At 45.2% G+C, this 19,840-nt stretch overlaps 1 protein-coding gene across 1 annotated transcript in view; it reads right to left on the reverse strand.

The window, feature by feature from the left end:
* The window catches only part of LOC141087691 (V-type proton ATPase subunit S1-like), a 159,637-nt gene that overhangs the window by 53,515 nt on the left and 86,282 nt on the right, over positions 1-19,840 (reverse strand). Inside the window, exon 6 of the mRNA XM_073573406.1 lies at positions 11,961-12,046. Within this exon, the coding sequence (XP_073429507.1) occupies positions 11,961-12,046 (86 nt within the window). The remainder of the gene's footprint in view (positions 1-11,960; positions 12,047-19,840) is intronic.

Raw genomic sequence — 19,840 nt, forward strand, 5'->3', positions numbered from 1 at the left:
AACCCCTAACCCTTACCCTACTAACCATAAACCCTAACCCTACCCCAACTAATCCTAACCCAAAGAAAAAACACCGCTGTTAAGAAGATGTTTTCCTGCTACAGCTTTCTCTCTGTGCATTTTTCTAGCGATTTTTTTTTTTGCTCCTCTGCCTCTGCAAACTCCTTCCCCATTATCCTGAGGTGTTTCCCCTCCATTTTATCCATTATATAGCACTGTAGTGGTCATTTTGTAATTCCGATTTTTTTCTCCCATTGACTTGCATTGATATCGGAAATTGGAAATTCCGATATCCGATATTTTTTCAATATCGGAAATCGGAATTCCGATACGATATCGGGCAATATCACTCATCCCTAATCACGAAGGATGGGTTTTAAGGATGATTTTACATATGAACACACGCCTCCCCCTCGCTTATTTGTTTGGTCATTTCTGAACAGACTATAGCCCTGTAAATTAACCGCCCAGTCATGGCTCTCGTCCAGCCATGTCTCAGATATCCCCACCATGTCATAATTATGTTCCAACAACATTAACTCCAATTCCTCCATCTTGTTGGTGAGGCTTCTGGCATAAGTATACATGCACTTTATGTATCTCTCTGTACCTCTATTCTTCCTTAAATTATTAACTGTTCTAACCCCACCCCCAATTTCATTATTTGTGCCCAGGTCTCTATCTGCACTGTCTTCCCCTCCTATAAAAGGAATACCCTCCCCCCGTCTCTAGTTTAAACACTCCGCCAACCTTCTAGCCATTTTCTCCCCCAGCACAGCTGCACCCTCCCCATTGAGGTGCAGCCCGTCCCTAGCGTAGAACCTGTAGCCAACTGAGAAGTCGGTCCAGTTCTGCAGGAACCCAAACTCCTCCTTCCTACACCAATTCCTGAGCCACTTATTAACCTCCCTAATCTCCCGTTGCCTCTCTGGCGTTCACGTGGTACAGGAAGTATTTCCAAAAATACCACCTTGGAGGTCCTTGCTTTAAGCTTACAGCCTAATTCCCTGAAATCATCTTTAAGGACCTTCCACCTACCTCTAATTTTGTCATTTGTGCCAATGTGCACCATGACCGCTGGATCCTCACCAGCCCCTCCCAGTAATCTGTCAACCCGATCAGCGATGTGTCGGACTCGAGCGCCAGGTAGGCAGCACACCGTTCGAGGATCCCTGACTTTGTGACAGATTGCCCTATCTGTTCCCCTAATAATTGAGTCTCCCACTACCAGAACCTGTCTGGTCTGTCCTGCTCTCCTATTTCCCCCCTTACTGGAGCAGACACTCCTCCGGCTTTCAGAGGACATGCCTTGCTGCAGCAGTGCTACTCCTGCACTAACACTCCCCTCATCTGCCAACTTAGCAAACTTATTGGGGTACGCCAGATCAGGACTAGCCTCCCTGGTGCTCTTCCCTCTACCCCGCCTTCTAACTGTCACCCAGCTAGCTGCTTCATTGTCCTGCAGCTCCAACCTAGCATCCCCCCCTCATCTATCCCATTTAGCATCTGCTCAGTGAGCAGAAGACTCCTTTCCATATTTTCTCTGGATCTCAGTGTTGCCAGCTGCACATTTAGATCCAGTATCTGGGCTTCCAAATGCACAATGTGCTCACATCTCGCACAGCAGTATGCACCCTTGACCGGCTGTTCATGGATTTCATACATGCGGCAAGACGTGCACTGGATGGCATATATTGAAATGTTCTTGTTTTCTTGAAATGTTCTTCAAGAAAAGAAAACTATCAATGAATGCACTTGCCCAGTTACCAGGCAAAGAAGCCAGATGTCTTTTCAAGAATACCATCATAATCAAACAAACTTGCATACTTGGTAAAGCCCTTAAGAACAAAGCAGGAGGCAGTCAAATTAATTTGGGCTGAGTTAGGGTGGATTATCAAATATCCATGGCCTCAGTTTCATTTTTTTGAGTCTGATGCATCTCAGCTGATCAAAACTGATGGAAAACTAATGCAAAAAATCAGTTGCCATTAGGCTTCGTCATCATTTTACTCACAGGAGCTGATCCAGGTCAGGTCTGGATCAAAATGTTACATGAAACTTTCTGGTCCTACCTCCAAACCAGTGCCTGCAGCTGTACGGCACAACAACCGATGTGCAAACAATAGGATTTGTTCCTTCATCTATTGCCATCCAGCATTTTAGCTAAACATTGGAAGTAAAGACTACAGATTTCAGCACCCGACATATGTTCAGGGGGCCTTAGATCGGGAGTATCCCTAAGGCTAGGTTCACATTGCGCATAGCGTTGTCGGACTGCGTTAACGTTACTGTCATTTTGTGATGGCGTTTAGCGCAGCTTCCCTGTTTGTGCTACCGGTGACGGACCCCCGAATGCTGCAGCCCGCGTCTGACAGTCCATCACAGAATGACGGCACATCGCGAATGTATGCCGATTATGACATACGTTGGCAATGCGCTCGCCTATTGCAGTCTAAGGGTGCGTTAACGCATCCATTACATAGCGTTAATGCCGCTATGTAACAGATGCGTTAAACGCTGCCCACAAACGCAATGTGAACCCAGCCTAAGTAAAGAAAATAAAATGAACCAGAGGTTGTCCCATAATGAATCTTTATGACATCTTAATATGGTTATCAGGAAAGCCAATATGTCAAGAACACGGTACCAGTTGACTTAGCTGTTCGTGCATCTCATATGGAGTTTGTTGGAGAGTAACTGCAATCTTCCAGCCAACTCTTCACTAAGGATCTAGAATGGGACAACCCTGTTCTTTGTAATAGTGGTCCCCCAGCAGTCACAACTAGAGATGAGCGACTTTACCTTTTTTAGGGTTAAGTCGGGTTTCATGAAACCCGATTTTCTCAAAAGTCGAGTCGAACAAAATCAGCCGGCTATAGGGAAAAGTCGGGGGTCCAACTGAAACACGAAACCCAATGCAAGTCAATGGGGAAGCAAAGTCGGCAGGGAGTGGAGGACAGTGAACACACCTACAGTGCCCATTTCAATGCCAACAACATCAATTCTTATTATTTAAGCTTGTCAGCCTTAATTTACTTTATAATAATAGTTACGCATTGAAAACTGGGTGTTATTTTGCTAAAGTTGTGGGGGGGTAGGGCTGTCTCCAGGTTTTCGTGTGCCCCGGGCTAAAGAGTGTCAATGCGCCCCTTTAACACATACCACAATTCATGATGCTCCGATACGGCACAGAAATATATGTATAGTACAATGAAAAATACTTTACTTCTTACATGACATGACTGATATATCTATTTTAAATTCTACAATAGCTCAAAGTATATTACTCCATACAGTATTATGGCCACCACATGGTGCGCCATACAGAATAATGAGCCCCATATATTTCTCCATACAGAATAATTGGTCCCATATAATGTTCCATAGAGTATATGATGAGCTCCACATAATGCTACAGTATATGATGGTCTCCATGGATGATGCTCCAGTGTGTTATGGGCCCAACTAATGCTCCATATATAATGGGCCCCATTTCTAATGCTCCAGTGTATAATGGGCCCCGTAGATGCTGCTCCAGTGTCTGATGTCCCCCATTTGGAATGCTCCAGTATATGATGGGCCTCATGGATGATGCTCCAGTGAATGATGGGCCCAAATAATGCTCCATATATAATGAGCCCCATTTCTAATGCTCCATTGTATAATGGGCCCCGTAAATGCTGCTCTAGTGTCTGATGTCCCCCATTTGGAATGCTCCAGTATATGATGGGCCTCATGGATGATGCTCCAGTGTATAATGGGCCCAAGTAATGCTCCATATATAACCTGCCCCATTTAGAATGCTCCAGTATATGATGGGCCCCATGGATGATGCTCCATTGTGTTATGGGCCCAAATAATGCTCCATATATAATGGGCCCCATAGATGCTGCTCCACTATCTGATCTGCCCCATTTAGAATGCTCCAGTATATGATGGGCCCCATAGATGTTGCTCCAGTGTCTTATGGGCCCAAATAATGCTCCATATATAATGGGCCCCATTTCTAATGCTCCAGTGTATAATGGGCCCCGTAAATGCTGCTCCAGTGTCTGATGTCCCCCATTTGGAATGCTCCAGTATATGATGGGCCTCATGGATGATGCTCCAGTGTCTTATGGGCCCTAATTATGCTCCATATATAATGGGACCCATTTCTAAAGCTCCAGTGCATCATGTGCCCCATAGATGCTGCTCCAGTGTCTGATCTGCCCCATTTGGAATGCTCCAGTATATGATGGGCCTCATGGATGATGCTCCAGTGTCTTATGGTCCCAAATAATGCTCCATATATAATGTGCCCCATTTAGAATGAACCTAGGCATGGTATGTGAAAAGAGCTCCATGGAGTAATCTGAAGTGTGGGCCCTTGGTTCCTTCACCCACACTTTTGGTGTGGGTGAAGGACCCAAGGAAAGGGGATGCTCCTGACCTGAAGCCTGCACTGATGACTCAGTGCTTGAATTTTTTGAAACTTCAGAAGAGGAGGCGATAGAGCTGGAGGCTGTTTCAGCAATGTAAGGCAAAACCAGTTACTGATGCTCCGGCTTTAAAAGCAGTTTACCTACTCCCAGAAAAGGGAGCCTTACAGGCCTTCTGGAGCCAGACCATGACGCAGGCTCAACACCTCCTGCCTTAGCTGCTATTGTGCTTTTGGCACTACCAGCAGATGCACCACCACCACCATCAGTACCAGCTGGCCCCCCATGCCCACGTCCACAGCCTCTTCCACTATACTTACTAATTTTTGTGAAAATGTACCCAAAATACCAGCAGATATATGGTACTTTATCAGAAGCGTACAGCTCTATACAGTCTAGGGATAATTGTAAATCTCCGTATATATTTCATGAGTCATACACAGATGCTCACAGGCTCAGTATGGATTACACAATAATATAAAAAGTTGAAAAAGGGTACAGTATCACCAGATACAAGGTATATATAGTATAGTTTAAACATTCTGAATCTCCGTATATATTTCAAGAGGCAGACACAAATGCTCTCAGGCCCAGTATGGATTAGACAAGAATATAAAAAGCAGTAAATGGGTAATGTATCACAAGCGTAAAGCTGTATACAGTGTGGGTGTAATCTTAAATCTCAAACTATATTTCCGGAGTAACAGACAGACGTTTACAGGCTCATTATGGATTACACCAGAATCAAAATAGCAAAAAAGGGTACTGTATCAGAAGCGTAGAGCTGTATACAGTGTTGGGCAAATTTGAAATCTCGGTATATATTTCCAGAGTCACCCTCAGACGCTCACTCAGTCTGGATTTGACCATAATACAAAATGTTGAAAAAAAGGTACTGGATAACAAGATAGCAAGTATATAAATTATATGGTACAATTTAAATCTCCGTATAGATATTCCCGTAGTCACCCTCAGACGCTCACTCAGTATGTATTTGACCGTAATACTAAATGTCGAACAAAGGTACTGTATAACAAGATAGAAGCTGTATATTGTATAGGGTAAAATTTTTATCTCTGTATATATAGAAGGAGGAAACCACACACGCTCACTCAGTATGGATTATACCGTAATAAAAAATTTAGAACAAAGGTACTGTATCAGCAGATACCTGGTGTATCCAGTCTAGAGGTAATTGTAAATTTCCGTCTATTTTTCCGTAGTCAGACACAGACACTCACAAGCTCAGTATGGATTACACCAGAATTTAAAAAGTAGAAAAAGGGAAATGTATTCGAAGCGTACACCAGTATACATTGTTGGGGTACTTTTAAATCTTCGTATATATTTCAGTCTCAGTAAGCCAGTCCAGACTCTCCGCTACTGGAAACTAGATGGATACAAGTACAGACGGAAAGTCGAGTGTTTGCAGAAATTTGGGAATTACTGATCACGGGAAAACCTCCCAGTAGATTTTGCAGAGGCGATGCTGACCCTCAATTACTTTGTCTGTGGAGACAGCGAAAACGGTTATTTGTGAAAAAAGGATTGCTGTTTCGCAGTAGCGTGAATCCCATCACCATTACTCGTCTCCATCAAATTGTGATCACAGGGAGAGATGTAGACATGGTCCTCACTGCCTATCATGATGCGTCTGGTTACTTTGGAGTGCAAAAGACAGAAGCCACAGGCCGTAGGCGATTCTATTGGATTGGCATGAGACGAGACATTGAAAAATGGTGGCAGGAATGTCACATGTCTGTGACTGGGAAAACTGTGAAAGCTGATCATAAAGCACCACTGCATCCGATTGTGAGTTGACGTCCATTACAAATGGTAGCCATTGATCATCTGAAGGTAGAGGCCAGAAGGACAGGCCATAGCTACATCTTAACCATCATTGATCAGTTCACCAAATTTGTAGTGGCCATCCCTGTGAAGGATTTAACTGCCCAGACTACAGTACACAGTGGTGGAGCAGGGAGAGGTAAGTATTGCAACTTGCAAGTGCTGTGGCCATGAGCAAGCAGGGGGGCCCACTCGTGGGCGACGGTACTGACACAGGGCCCCTCATAGTACGCCAGTGTGTCTGACGGCGAGTGGGCCCCCTCACCGTCAAAGACACTGTATTGTACTATGAGGGGCCCTGTGCCTGTGCCGTCGGTCAAGAGTGGGCCCACCCACCTGTTCAGAGCAATAGCACTTGCCCGGGTGCGCCAGGTGGTGACCCCAGCCTCTGGGGGGGGCAGCCCTGTTTGGGAGGTTTACAAAATGGTATATGTTCATGTGTAGGCTGCAAATGGAGGAATTTGACAAGTCCGAGGAAGAGAAGGACAAAAGCGAGCCAAACTTCTGGCAACCTATGTGTCATCATCAGGGGAAGGTGGGACAAAATCCTTTGAAACCCATACATGGTTCATTTTAATGAAGGATAGATCATCAACATTTTGGGTCGACAGACGGGTCCTTTTTTCTGTCAGGATTGATCCAGCAGCACTGAAGACTCTTTCAGATAGCACACTAGCAGCAGGGCAAGCAAGCTCCTGTAAGGCATATTGTGCCAATTCAGGCCAGGTGTCCAGTTTACAGGCCCATTAGTCAAAGGGGAATGACCTGTGAGGGAGAACATCGATATGGGAGGAAAAGTAGTTTGTAACCATAGTTGACAACTGCTGTCTCCTGTCAGTTGCAATTGATGCAGTATTACCAGTCGTGTGAGCGGTACTTGAGAAATCAGTCCACAACATGGTCATAAAACCCCTGTCTCCAACGCCTCTTCGGCTGTGTGCGCCACGAACACCTCTTTCATTTTGCCCACTTCGGCTCATGGGAGAACCAGCACCGCTGCTGTGTGTTGGAAATGCCTCAAACGGTTCACCAGAGTTGCTTGTTTGTTAGCCAATATTATCTCTAAGTTCTCCTGTGGCAAGATGTTGTGTAATTTGCCTTTATAGCGTGAATCGAGGATGCTGGCCAGCCAGTAGTCGTCATCCTTCATCATTTTGGCAATGCGGGGGACCCTTTTTAGGATCTGCAAGGCATAATCACACATGTGGGCCAATGTTCCAGGTGTCAATGATGCACTGGCAGTGGTGGGTGGAGGAGCACTTTCTCGAAAATCCACATCCCTCCTGTCATGCACAAACCCTGTACCTGACCTTGCCAAGCCAACATTTTCTCTTACCCCCCAGAGAAGCATCCTCCTCCCCAAAATAATCATCCCCCTCATCCTCCTCCTCCTCCTCTTCCTCTTCTTCCTCCACCTCATCCAGGACAGTTCCCTGACCAGACAATGGCTGACTGTCATCAAGGCTTCCCTCCTCCTCCTCCTCCTGTTCCTCCTCCGCTGCAGACGCCTGATCCTTAATGTGCGTCAAACTTTGCATGAGCAGACGCATAAGTGGGATGCTCATGCTTATGATGGCATCGTCTGCTCTTACCAGCCATGTGCATTCCTCAAAACACTGAAGGACTTTACAGAGGTTTTCAGCTTTGACCACTGCACACCCGACAACTCCATGTCTGCCCTCAAACTGCCTGCCCATGTATCTTCCCACAAATGCATTACAGCCTGCCTCTGTTCGCACAGCCTCTCAACCATGTGCAAGGTGGAGTTCCACCTTGTTGCAACGTCTATGATTAGGCGGTGCTTGGGGAGGTGGAGCAATCGCTGTAGCTTCTGCAAACGACTGGAGTGTACAGGCGAGCGACGGATGTGCGAGCACAGTCTTCGCACCTTTTGGAGCAGGGCTGTTAACTCCGGATAATTAATTTAGGAAGCACTGCACCACCAGGTTCAAAGTGTGAGTCAGGCAAGGTATGTGTGTGAACTTTGCAAGGGCTATGGCTGCCACAAAATTCCAGCCGTTATCACTGACTACCTTGCCTGGCTCAAGATGTAGACTGCCCAGCCATGACTCAGTTTGTTGCTGCAAGTAGTCAGCCAGTACCTCCGCGGTGTGTCTGTTGTCGCCCAAAGACATCATCTTTAAAACAGCCTGCTGCCACTTACCAATAGCTGTTCGATAGTGGGACACCTTGTGTGCAACACTGGCAGCTGCGGATGGAGTCCTCGTGCGACTGCGCTCTGTTGACGATCTTTCGCTTCTGGAGGAGGAGGAGGAGGGTCAAACGCCTACAGCCAACTGTTTCCTATACCGTGGGCTAGGCAGCACTGTTCCACTGCCGCTGTCTCCTGTGGAGCCTGCATCCACCACATTAACCCAGTGCGCAGTGATGGACACGTAACGGCCCTGGCCATACCTACTGGACCATGCATCAGTTGTGAGGTGCACCTTTCCACTCACTGATTGTTTGAGTGCATGGACAATGCGGTCTTTCACATGCAGGTGGAGGGCAGGGATGGCTTTTTGAGAAAAGAAGTGCCGACTGGGTAGGTCATAGCGTGGGACAGCGTAGGCCATGAGCTCTCAGAAAGCTTCGCTTTCAACCAAATGGAAGGGCATCATCTATAATGAGATCAGTTTGGCAATGTAGGCGTTCAAAGCCATTGGATGAAAGGCATAGGCAAACATGGAATAAAATTTAAATATTTATTTATAGATTTCACAGTACAATTTCCAAGGAATCTCTCAACAGGAATGAAAAAAGAGGACAATGAGAAAAAAAAACAGTAGTGGTAACAGTACTATAGCAAAGGTTACTTTGTATAAATGGCTGAAGCTATTATTAGATATCCACAGAAATAAAGCAATTTAAATGTGCATAATGCCAATGTGTTGCGATGATATCCATTCAGGATGAATAGCTATGTCCCAGCCTGTAAATAAAGTGCTTAAGTGCCTAAGAAAACCAAAGCTAAAGAACATGTCATTACCTACATAGATGTGTGTCCTGGTTTCTTAATGCCCGCTGTCCGACCCCTATACGGTGTATGTATGGAAAAATGAAAATCTCCGTCTAATTTTTTAATGGAGTCACACCCAGATAGCATGTATTTGACTGTGATACCAGCCGGTACACGGTAGTGTGTGAGGAGCGTACAGCTCTATACGGTGTATGTATGGAAAATTTTAAATCTCTGTCTATTTTTTGACGGAGTCAATAGCAGATATGCGATTCTGTCAGAGAAGCAGTCAGCTCTATACGGTGTATGGAAAAATGGAAATGTCCGTCTATGTTTTTACGCACTCACACACACGCGCTGTCTCTGTATAGATTGGACCGTAATCCAAACAGCAGATATACTATACTGTTTGACAAGCGGACAGCTGTATATGGAGTATGTATGGAAAATTTTAACTCTCCGTCTGTTTTTTTACAGAGTCAAACACCTGATAGCATGTATTTGTCTGTGATACCAGCTGGTACACGGTAGTGTGTGAGGAGCGTACAGCTCTATATGGTGTATGTATGGAAATTTTTAAATCTCCGTCTATTTTTTTACGGAGTCACACACACGCTGTCTCTGTATAGATTTGACCGTTATCAAACAGCAGATATATGATACTGTTTGACAAGCGGAAAGCTCTATACGGTGTATGTATGGAAAATTTTAAATCTCCGTCTATTTTTTTACGGAGTCACACACAGATAGCATGTATACGTCCGTGATACCAGCCGGTACACGGTGGTGTGTGAGGAGTGTACACCTCTATACGGTGTGTGAAAAAATGAACGCTCTGTAACTGTGCAGAAAATCAGAATAAATGTTTTTTTGCTTTTAAAAAAGCAGTCTGCACAGTAGTGTGCACACAGCAATGCAGCTATCAGGTAGCCTTATAAGGCAGCCTAATAACCACCAGCGCTGCTGCACACACAAAAATCCTCCCCTGTCACTGCACACTAACTGTACAGTTGAAATCGCTATCACAGTTTTTTTTTTCTTTGTTGCCTAACGCTCGCCCTATTGAGAATCAGCAGCAGCAAGCTCTCCCTATGCTAAGATCGGCAGAAGTAAAATGGCGGTTGGTGGTCAGGGCTTTTATAGCCACTGTGACGCCACACAAAGCAAGCCAATCACACGAATGCCCTTCTCTAAGATGGTGGTGGCCGCTGCCGATGTCATCGCGTTGCCCACAGTGTGCGTCCTTGATGATTGGATGAGAAAAGGCGCTGGAAGCATCATGGAAAACGCGACTTTGGCGCGCGGGTCGGCGACCTCATGGCCGACCTCACGCTATGGTCGGGTTTCGATCGGCGAAACCCGACTTTAGCGAAAGTCGGCGACTTATCAATTTGACCGACCCGTTTTGCTCAACCCTAGTCACAACTCCATATGTAAGACATTTATGGTGTGTCAAATAGATATACCATTTACATGCTTCTTAGATTCATTCCCATACTGATGATGTTTTCTTCTTTACCAGTTTTACTTCAAAATTACTATTTACTGCATTATAGTCAAAGGCTAGCATATAAATGCACTGCATATGTTAATTCACCTTAAAGGGTTTTTTCCCATTACTTAAAATGTTTTTAATGAGGTCCAGTTTTAAAAATAAAACAACTTTGTAATTTATTTCAATTAACAGTATTGTGTTGTCTGTGAAAATTCAGTTGTTTTGTCTAGTGCAGGTCAAGTCTGCACCCTGCACGTTCCTGATTACCGTAACTTTCTGAGCAGCACCCAGTCTCAATTTGCAAATGCTTGGCTTCTAATCTAATCAATACTTCCAAGCTATGGATGCCACTAATTCTGCGCTACATGCCAAAATCATTATAGATTTTTAGGGGGTCCATTGAAGTCAAAAGAGCCCACAGAAGTCTATGGACGCTATTGAGTATATGTAGAAGCTGCTTGTTACTGCAATTGTTTGGCCAATAGTAGTCTATGTGGCGCTGATTAATTGCAAATTACTAGAAAGTGCTGCTTATAAGGACAAAAGAAATGCATTTGGCTGCATATGCAGGTTTGGCAAAGAAGGAATAGTGGAACATCTACTACAGACTTTATCAGAAGGAGTATGGCATCCAAGCTGTGGAAAACTTTATGCTATTTTGGCAAGTTATACAGTATAATAAGAATCATTGTATAACAAAATTCATCTGAGATGCTATTGTAAATCTAAGGTGTACAATCTCAAATTGTTATTGTATAATTTGTACTGAGCTGTCACACATCTCAATGTAATTTGGATCAGGAGTAATATATCAACCAATCCTCTCACAAATCCCAAACCATCAATTTATTAGCAGCAAATATTGGCAAGGATGATATTCTAATATGCAGCCAACCAGTGATATTCATCATATTTTCATTACCTGCTTTGGACATTTCAGAGATGACATGATAATACCATCTTGGAAAACGTAACTTAGCTGTTCTGTATTATGTTCTGAAATAAAATGTTGTTTACAATGACTGCAATATTGTTTTTGCTTAGTCAAAGTGGATAACTGGTAAGCCATTGAATAAAAAAGAATTTGTAATACATATATAAAATATTTACAAAAGTGAACATAATATACTATAATAATACTGTGTCTTGTTTGATTCCACATGCACTGCCTATAGAGTATTATGCTTCATGATCCTGTATTCAAAGGCTTTTAAAGCTTGTAAGTTTTTGTATTTACTTGGGATGGCTTCATTCCTGTGTAGATTGCAGTAAAGTGAAATCCTCTGTTCTTCAGTTCCCTTGTGATCCTCCCAATGTGCTTGGCTGTAAATGAAAAAAGATATTAGTGGTTATGTGTGGTTTCTGTATTGAATAAAATATTAAAGTAATTAGTCTAACAAATAATAAAATAATTACTATATATATAACTTGAAATATGTAAAATGTCCCCATCTATTCTGTGTAATTTATAAAAATGGTGTCTTCCTTTGTGGTAGAGGGGGCTTTGGGCTTCAGGTAGTGAGTCTGCTTCTACTGCTCCCCTATAGTTGCTGTATGTCTCTGCTGTTTATAAAAATAATGATACTATGTCCAAACGTGTTTTGGACCTTTGCAGGATGGATTGAAAGGTTGTCTCTATAGGGTAATGTTAATATATTGATTAACCTGTATATAGTATGTAATGTGATGTCATAAACACTCTACGTGTTGTGAGGGTTAAGTTAAAGTTTCATACGTGGGCTGTTTTTTTGTGGACATCTATAGAGTGGGTGGGGAGATGTCCACTTTATCTCCACATGGCACATCTGTGAGTAACGACAGGACCTGTGTGAGGTCACAATCATGTGGTCAGTCACATGATGGAAAGAGTCACATGGTCTGAGGTTAAAATAACTGGGCTCTAGAGGCAGTCTTTGGTCAGCAAGACTGGAGAGAGGATTCTCCAGTGGTTTGTGTTTTGTGGAGGAAAGACTGAACCTATGTTGCTCCAGAGCATGATGATACATGCAACGCATGGGTTCACTGTGACAGAGAAGGGCCAGAAGACGGTGGTGTCTGTTTACACATACTCCTGCACTGACTAGAAGCATTTCACCATTATTTTAAACAGTGCAGGTATCTGCTAGCAGTGCAGGGGTTAATCTGTTCAGTTGAGAGCTCTTGGAGTTTCCTGCTTTGATGGTCTCAGCTGTTCAGTGGATTGCCAGTGCTAGTTTCATGCTGCCAGGCTCTGGAATTGGAGGTGTTGGTTTTTTGAGGAGGTGTTTGGAGTGTTGTACAGAAGACTGTTGCGTGGTAATTTGTCTGTGTACATATCCTCATCCTCTCCTATTTTTTTTTCCTTTCTTTACTTCCCGTTGTTCCACTCTGTTGTTTGTGAGTGCATATTTGTATGATTGGTATTTTCATTGATCCTTGTACATCTTCCCTTGTTAGTCTGGTTTGTGTATTCTTACATACTACAACTTCCCACATCCCTGGGTGAAGGAGTGGACAGATAAGGACCGGTTTAGGAACTCAGCAAAGCTTTTGGCCCTGGCATCTTCACCACCAGAAGTAATCCAGGGAGCAGGGATAGCAAAGGGCGCCCCTAGCTTTAGGGATAGGGAAGGAGCCTCTAGCCCTGGGATATCCTGCAACAGTACCATGACAGGCAGCCATTGAGGGGTTCCAGATACAGTTAGATACAGTTAGATGGAAATGTGTTTTGTTACATAATCTGGGGAACACTTTGTTCTAGTTGTTATAAAACATATGGCCTGAGTATAACTGTATAACCAGTTGCATGACAATTCATTATATGTTGACCATAAAGGGAGTGTGACAGCAGTTGTGAATGTGCAAAACGTTTGAAATTAAAACACAAAACATTTTTTAGGCTGTTTCAGCAGCAGCATGAATGTGAAGATGGACTCTAAAGTAAAAGTGCTGTCTGCATTCTGCATAAAAGGCTCCATAAGCCCTTGCCTATGTTCATGAGTGATGGATATAATTTTGTCCAACCAGGAAAGCAGAGCACCAAGAGCAATACAGCATTATGGACCACTTTTAGAGCATCTGCGACATCAGCGTGAGCCAGAGTAAGACTTTACTTTCACATAGGTGCAGGTGTGAAAGCAAGTACAGTAGGATCTAGCGTAGTCAGCAATAGGGCAGAAAATTGAGCATAAGGATCATAAGTACATATGAAAAGAAGTACATTTATGTTCATTCTGTAGTTTTCCTTGCTCTTATTGAAATGTGTACATTTTTTACTTCCGGTTCCAGTGCTAACGTGGCAGCAGCGGGGTGAGGGAGCTCCGCTCTTCAGCCTGACAAAGAGCGACTTACTGTAATTAGACCAACGGCCCGCGCTACTCACAGGAAAGGTGACCGCTGACATCACCGCTTATCGTAGGCACCGTGGACCGCTGGCTCTGAAGCATGGGCGGCGAGAGCAGAGCCGCGGGAGCACATGAGATGGCAGGAGAAATCACCAAGATGGCGGTGGCCGCAGCAGCGCCACAAAGCGGGAAGCACAGGGGTAAGGGAAACCCGGAGGCGCAGTTGAAAACAACCAGATCAGAGTGAGGAGAGACAGGGGGAACCCGCATTAGCCCCAAAGGAGATCGCCGTCCGGAATCACAGGGCGGGGAAGGCCCTGTGACAGGAACACTTATCCAGGGAGACCGCAGGGAGCTGGCAAGAGAGGTGTCACGCCGGCGCCACCTGTCAGGTCGGTACCAGCGCCGCCTGTCAGGTCGGGGCCGGCATCACCTGTCTTGCCGGGCCCCGCTCTGCCTGCTCCTGCTCCCTGGGTCTCCCCCCGGCTCCCCGCTCACCGCTCCAGCCGGCGCACGGCACCCCCGGTCTTCCGTCCTGCAGCTCTGCACAGGGCTTCCTCCTCTTCCTCTGCTCCTGTCCCGGGCATGCGCCTTAGGCCACGGGTGCACGCTCTTCCCCTCTCTTAACCCCTTCTGCACCTTCCCTGTGGAGCACTTGCCAATCAAGCTCCAGCACAGGGTATATCAGGCGGCTCCTCCCTCATGGAGGCGCCTGATTATCGTGTGCCTTCCGTACGGTACTCTGGCCTCGTCTGGTCACTCCTGACTCCAGTCGCTCCTGACTCCAGTCGCTCCTGACCCCTGTCGCTCTTGACCCCTGTCGCTCCTGACCCCTGTCTCTCCTGACCCCTGTCTCTCCTGACCCCTGTCTCTCCTGACTCCAGTCGCTCCTGACTCTGGTTACTCCTGTTGCTCCTGACCCCTGTTGCTCCTGACTCCGGTCACTCCTGACTCCGGTCTCTCCTGACTCCGGTCTCTCCTGACCCTCTGCCTTGTCTGTCTCACCCGCACCTGAGCCGCCCCTCTTGGTACCAGCTGTCACGGTATTCGACTCCTTCGGGTCTGCTCCTAACAGTCCCTGTATAGGGGTCGGCACCACCTGGCCAGCTCGCCCGTACCGGTACCGTGACCCAGAGGGTCCACTCTTGCTACTCATAACAAGAGGTGGCCAGATATCTCACGGGGGATATAAAAATCGCAGTGAAGGAGGCAGTAAAAGGCACTTTAGAAGAGATTCATGAAATATCAGCGCAGCATGCCAGTAGGCTGGAACACTTGGAGAAGAGGGTGTCGGACATGGAAGATAGGACAATTCAGCTTGAACAGGAGCTGGAAGCGTCCCGAAAACAAGGCTCATGGCTGAGGGACGAACTTGAGGACCTAGAAAATAGGTCCCGAAGAAATAACTTGCGGTTAGTGGGGCTGCCCGAATCTGTCACATATCAACAACTCATTGACATTTTTGAACAAGAACTGCCTACAGCCCTAGGTGTACAAGATAAGTGCAGGGTTGAAAGAGCACACAGAGTGGGCCCGCCTGGAGGGAACCCAGCGAGAGACAATAAAGATCATAACATGAAATTATAAGGGTCTTAAGACCCCATAAAAAAGGTCCTTGGTACTCAGGCACCTGATAAGGTTACGTAGTGACATAGTCCTGCTCCAGGAGACACATTTGCCTCAACATGACATGTTCCGCATGAACAGACTTTGGGTGGGTGAAGTTTATGAGTCGGGAGCCAAGGTAAGACAGGCGGGGGTGATCATTCTGGTCAATAAAACTCCTCCACACAAATTGGTAACATATCAACATGATGATCAGGGAAGGCATGTCAGAGTGGTCCTAGAAACTCCTAGCGGTACATTAGACATTCACAATGTTTATGCCCCCAACTCGGCTAGGGATGTGGTTTTCCAGGCCCTTTGCACCTCAATTATGACTTCTGGCACGCATAACTTGATAATTGGAGGAGACATGAATGAGGTCATGCTGGATTTGGAGGATAGATCGAGATGTGGGAAGGGTGGAAGTAGCTCTAACATGGGGGGGAGCTCTCTTCTGTGCAATTTTGCAACTGACCTAATGACCAGAGATGTATGGAGGCAACAACACCCGGTCGAGTGGCAATACACCCACTATTCACACCCGCACAACTCATGGTCCCATATTGACATGTTCCTGGTTAGTGAGAGTCTAAATGCCAAGGTTAAAGAGACTGAGATAGGTGATCTAGTCATTTCCGATCATGCCCCTGTTGTCCTGACTTTATTCGATATGCACCCAAAAGGCTCGGACATAATATGGAGTTTCCCTCATTTCTTAAAAAAAGACAAAGACTTCGCCAAACTGTTGGGAGAGTCGTGGTCAGAGTACTTGCACCACAACCACCAATCTACAACGGACCACACACTACTCTGGGAGGCGGCTAAAGCTATTCTCAGAGGTAAAATCATAGCACACACTTTAGTGATTAAGAGGAGAGTGACTGACTAATATATTAAGACAAGTAACTTTGTCAGACAAGCGTACAATAAGTTCCAAGAGCACCCCATTGAGGTCAGTAAAAGAGCTTGGTTGGAAGCGAATTCAGAATTTGACACGTGGGCTAGAAAGAAGGAGATGTTGGGGAAGTCATTGAGGGATGCTGAGTTCCATAGGTTTGGTGACAAAGCTGAACGCATGATGGCTAACCTAGCCAAAGGTAGACGCCCAGGGACTCAAATAGCAGCACTTAAAAGACAGGATAACTCCATAATGACTAGCCCGCGAGAAATAAACAGCATTTTGGGGAGATTTACGCTTCTCTGTACAAGCCCCGACGGTCTGATCAGGTGCAAGGAAGAAGATGGCTGGAGGGTACTGAACTTCCGTCGATCTCTGAAACTGATATATCAGAGTTAAATAGGGAAATAATGGAGGAAGAGATTTCTAGGGTTATCAGGGATCTAAATATCCATAAGGCCCCTGGGCCAGACGGGTTTGACGCCAGCCTCGATAAAATTTTGAAGGGCCAGATTGCTCTGCATTTGAAAAATCTATACAATGATTTTCTAAGAGGCCGAACCATTTCTGATCATATGAACACAGCTTATATTAAACTCATCCCAAAGGGCGATAAACCCATGGATAACCCAGCCAACTTTTGCCCTATCTCTTTGATCAACCAGGATCTAAAAATCGTGGCAAAAATTATGGCAGACAGACTGGCAGGGATTCTTCCTAAACTATTGGGACCTGAACAAGCGGGATTTGTGAGGGGAAAATCGGCGGTAGGGAACATAAGACGCTCAATGATGGTGCTGGAGGCAGTGAGGTTGGGAGGCCAACAGGGAGGAGCTCCCGCCACGGTCATGCTAGATGCAGAGAAAGCATTTGATAGTGTGGGGTGGCCATGGTTGGAGCAAGTGCTGGACAAGTTTGGCGTGCAGGGAGGTTTCAGAAGCTTCTTGTCATCGATCTACTCTAATCCCAAAGCCCGAGTTCACACACCGGGGTTTCTGTCAGACACAATATCATTGGGGAGAGGCACGAGACAGGGCTGCCCCCTTTCGCCACTACTGTTTAATTTGGCCATTGAACCACTTGCCAAGTTTATTAACGCGGGCCCCAGCTTCCAGGGGATTAAAGTGGGCGAAAGAGAGATAAAATCTAGTTTCTTTGTGGACGATATTGTCCTGTATATGGCAGACCCAAATAGAGACCTTCCTAGATGATGAGGGAGCTGGATACCTTCAGAGAGATATCAGAGTTTAGGCTTGATAAAAACTAAATGCGAGGCTTTATTCCTTACTCATAGGCCTCAAGGAATTGGTCAGCTAGAACGGGGACATGCTTCCATACATGGCATACCAATAGCAAGCAGGACGATGAAATACTTGGGGATCTTTTTGGGAAAAGACACTAGACACATCTATAGACTCAACTTTGCCCCCATTATATATAAAATAATACAAGAACTAACAAGAGGGAAAGATTTGCCATTGTCGCTCATGGGAAGGAACTATTTGATCAAGATGATCAGCTTTTCCCGCCTACTATATCCCCTGCAAACACTGCCCCTCCTTTTAAGACACGTAGATATAAATAAGCTCAACAAAGCCTTTTCTGACTTTCTATGGAGAGGGAGAAAAAGTAGAATTAGCAAACGTACATTGATGCTACCGAGGGAGGAGGGGGAATAGCATTGCCCAACATTAGAGGGTACAATCTGGCCTGCATCGCCAGGCACATTCTTGACTGGATAAGATACACTAGCAAACATTCAAACTACACATTGGAGTCCGAGTGGTGTAAGCCCTGGGACCTCACAGCGATTTTGCACTCCTCAAGCGCGACATTAGACCCGAGGGTGAGGAACTCAGTGATCTTTCGGGACACTAGGGTGGCTTGGAAAGCCAGAGGATGCAAACTAGGCATGTCATGAAGGATATCTAAATATTTGACACCTTGGGGACATCCTGACTTTCGTCAGGGAAAAGATAATGCTCTGTTTAAAATATGGAGGGAAAAAGGAATTAGAACTACAGTATGGGGGACCTGATGCAGATTACAGAGAATAGATGGTTAACGGCAGATGAGATTTTTTCCGGGTGGGGACTTGACCCTTCCCATATCTTACAATATGCTCAGCTGCGACATCACTTATTCCCCAAATTACGGGACATACATAAAGAATGTTGTTCTTCTGAACTTGACAATGTTCTCTCAAGACACATATCTGATGTGAATATCTCAACCATCTACCGGACCATGGGGAGGACCTTACTGCCATCGGGCACACAAGAGCTGTTCAAGAGTTGGGAAACTAGACTGCAGGAACCGGGGGTGGGGGAATCGATTCTGTCTGGATGGAATGAACTGCGTAAGCATGTAAGCAATGAAAGATGGAGGAATACTCACTTCCGAATGATGCACAGAGCCATATTAGGATTTAATCTACCAGTTACACAAACTCACAAGGAGAGGCGACAGGCTTGCCCAAAATGTGACACCCCCAGGACAGATATGTTCCATGGTATATGGGAATGCGATCTCGTACACACTCAGTGGGAGGAAATTAGGAATTGGGCGGTGGCTTGATGAACATACACTTCCCACTAGACAAGTCATTGTGGATTTTCCATAAGTGCACTGATTTAAGGCTGACCAAGTCAAACACCCAGCTATTGCATACGGTTGCAATCTTGTTCAAAAGACTTATTTTAAGACAATGGGTGGAGGGGAGCACATCGGGTCTCCGTCAGCTGTTGGTGGAATTAAAGAGGGTAATGACTCTAGAGAAAGTAGAAGCAGAGAGCGACAAAGACAGTAAGACAACAAAATTTTTTTCAAAATGGAAGGATTTCATTCTTCAACAACTCTCCAGAGAGGACATTCATGCCCTGGTTTCACCCTTCAGGAACACTTCCTGGTACAACCTAGAGGACCTGCAGGGCACGTTGGGTGGCTTGAGATTGGGGGTAGATCCGCAGTAATGAAACAGGGGGCAGAAAAAGTAGAGGGAGAACCAGGTCGAGATATGCAAAGTTCATTTATGATTCAGAAAGCATTAAATGAATAAACTAGAGGGAAGGGGGGAGGAGAAGAGAGTTACAATGTTATGATATTTGGTAATTTCTACCAGCAATTCTGTAGTGTTCATATTAAGCGGGTATTTGTAAAGCTACTTATGAGATGCACTACTAATGTTTGATTTTTGTACTTATATGTTTTGTCTTTATTTGAAAGCTTAATAAAAAAGGATTTATGAAGAAAAAAAGAAATGTGTACTGTGAGGTAGCGCTGTCATTCACA

This window comes from Dendrobates tinctorius, unplaced genomic scaffold, assembly GCF_039654945.1.
Source record: "Dendrobates tinctorius isolate UK_male_01 unplaced genomic scaffold, ASM3965494v1 ptg000035l, whole genome shotgun sequence".
In the NCBI taxonomy this organism is placed as follows: domain Eukaryota; kingdom Metazoa; phylum Chordata; class Amphibia; order Anura; family Dendrobatidae; genus Dendrobates; species Dendrobates tinctorius.